Genomic DNA, 2500 nt, shown 5'->3' on the forward strand with positions numbered 1-2500 from the left:
ATTTTTACCCCTCCTTCTTCGCCCTAAAAATGAGGCTTCATGCCATGTTTTTTCCTTCTTCACCCTCTCTTTCCTTCCTTTTGTGCTTTTTCTCTTTCCTTTTCCCTTTTCTTATACTTATTGAGATTTATTAATTAATTGACTGATTTATGTATATTGAAAGAAAGAAGTGAATTATTAAACTATTTTTTCTTTTTTTTTCAGTATGATCTTTCAGCCTCACAATTTTCGCCTGACGGCCGAGTGTTCCAAGTAGAATATGCTCAAAAAGCAGTTGAGAACAGTGGGTGAGTGAGGAATAATTTCCTTTTTTTATTTGTTTATTTACTTATTTTTCTTTATTCACTTGTGATTTTTGTATTTTTTTTGGTCTATATGAGTTCATATGTTGAGAGCTTAATAGGTTTTTAGGTAAAGGATAGAGGTATGGATAGGCAGATAAATAGATTGATGAATCAGTGCTTATGCATATTCATATATATATATATTGCATGTTTATATGTTGTGGAAGATTTATATTAGTTTCAGTTTTATCAATTAAAGTTATACTGATCGTTGATTCTAACTGTTCCTGATATTTTCACCTCTAGAACTGCTGTTGGCTTACGCTGCAAAGATGGTGTTGTGTTTGCTGTAGAGAAGATTATTACCTCAAAACTGTATGAGCCTGGGGCAAATAAGCGTATCTTCACTGTGGACACACATGCAGGCATTGTAAGAATTTTTCTTGTTTTGTTTTAGAAGCTGTTTGTGAACCATATTTGGATGTATAGTGAATATTAGATCATTATATAATATATATATATATATATATATATATATATTATTATTATTATTTTTTTTATTATTATTATTATTATTATTATTGATATCTGTTGCACCAGACAATGTAAATGTTCTACTACATCTTCTACCACATCTCTTACATCCTCTGCTTCTTGAACATGTATCTCCTCCTCACAGGAGAATGTTTGTTTCTCAGGCCTCCCTACCCAATTCTCCTCCAGAAAATCTTGAAGACATCTAAAAACACCTAGACATGACCCAATAGAATGTTCTGTTCCCTCATCAACTCTCCAATCCCTCTGTTCCTATTCCCTCTACATTCAAAGTATTTGCCAATATCCATCCTCCTCCTCATGTTCCCCCTACCACTCTTCCTCCAATCTTTCCCAACACACCCCATCCTCTCCTCCATGGGCACCATTCCCTCTTTGTTCCCCATTATCCTCTCTTGTTTCACCTGGATGCTCATGTCAATCCCTTCTGTCGCAACAGTGTACTTCTCCGGATCCCTCCCCTCCTGAAATTCTTCCCAATACTTCACCACCTTCCACAGTCCCCTCATCTTTTTCCTCCTCTTCTGCTACCTCTCCAACAGCCATCTCTACCTGTATTACCCATTGATTGTTTCATAATAGCTCTTCTGCCAGTTTTCCTTATACAATATTCCCCAGCCACAAATTACCCTTCATTTCATCCAATCGCCGTATGGCACTAACCCTTTCCTTTACTGATCTCCGAATTACTTTATTTGCACCTCCTCTATACCCTTTATTTTTTATCATACTATCCTATAACACTATAACCTTTGACATTTAACACACTTCATCCTAGCTCCTTTTTACCCTTTTTGCGACAATACTTTACCATAGTTCTGTATGATCTTCAATATTTAGCACATTTATTTGTTTCAACTATTAACCATTTAATTAATTTAATTTATTTGTTTCAACTATTAACCATGTAATTCCATAGATTTGTTGACAAGTTATTCCATCCATCAGTATCATCACATAATCTCTTTATTTTTCCATCAGGCTTGCGCTGGATTATTAGCTGATGCTCGTGCTATTGTTGATGTAGCCAGAATTGAAGCTTCTAATTACCGTGCCGAGTATGGAATGCCCATCCCTTGCATGGTGAGTGTGTTTAACTGCCAGAATTTGTTTGCAAGACAGATGGAAATAATAGAAATTTGATTTGGCAGGAGAGAGGATATGATGAAAGTAGCAAATGATAAGAGAATCTGGAAACTTGTTGGGTGAATTTATTTTATTCATTGTCTGAATTTGTTGATTAAAAAATTTCCTTCAGTGTCATGTCCCACTTGGGTATGGGTAATTTGGTCTTATGTAAATATACTGTAAGGTTAAGTAAATTTGTTTCAAAAGGAGACCTTGAATTAACAGTCAAATAACCTGTGTGAAAGATTAACTCTTGATATACATGAACCTTTCTCTCCATATAAATAAATTCTTAAGGGATTAGATCATTGCAACTGTTTAACTGAACGCTTAATATTACAGCTGTTGGCAGAACGAGTTAGCACCTACCTTCATGCTTATACCCTCTACTCTGCTGTACGACCATATGGCTGCTCTGTAATGATTGGTGCCTTTGATAAGGATGGACCACAGCTTTACCTCACAGATCCAGCTGGCATGTGTAATGTAAGTTTGTGTATTGCTAGCACTTTTTTATACATAATTATGCCCAG

At 35.5% G+C, this 2500-nt stretch overlaps 1 protein-coding gene across 1 annotated transcript in view; it reads left to right on the forward strand.

The window, feature by feature from the left end:
* Prosalpha7 (proteasome alpha7 subunit) overlaps positions 1-2500 on the forward strand; it is a 6908-nt gene that overhangs the window by 2094 nt on the left and 2314 nt on the right. The window contains exons 2-5 of the mRNA XM_027357385.2: positions 205-287; positions 591-714; positions 1821-1922; positions 2310-2453. Of these exons, the coding sequence (XP_027213186.1) occupies positions 205-287; positions 591-714; positions 1821-1922; positions 2310-2453 (453 nt within the window). The remainder of the gene's footprint in view (positions 1-204; positions 288-590; positions 715-1820; positions 1923-2309; positions 2454-2500) is intronic.

This window comes from Penaeus vannamei, chromosome 20 (assembly GCF_042767895.1).
Source record: "Penaeus vannamei isolate JL-2024 chromosome 20, ASM4276789v1, whole genome shotgun sequence".
Classification (NCBI taxonomy): domain Eukaryota; kingdom Metazoa; phylum Arthropoda; class Malacostraca; order Decapoda; family Penaeidae; genus Penaeus; species Penaeus vannamei.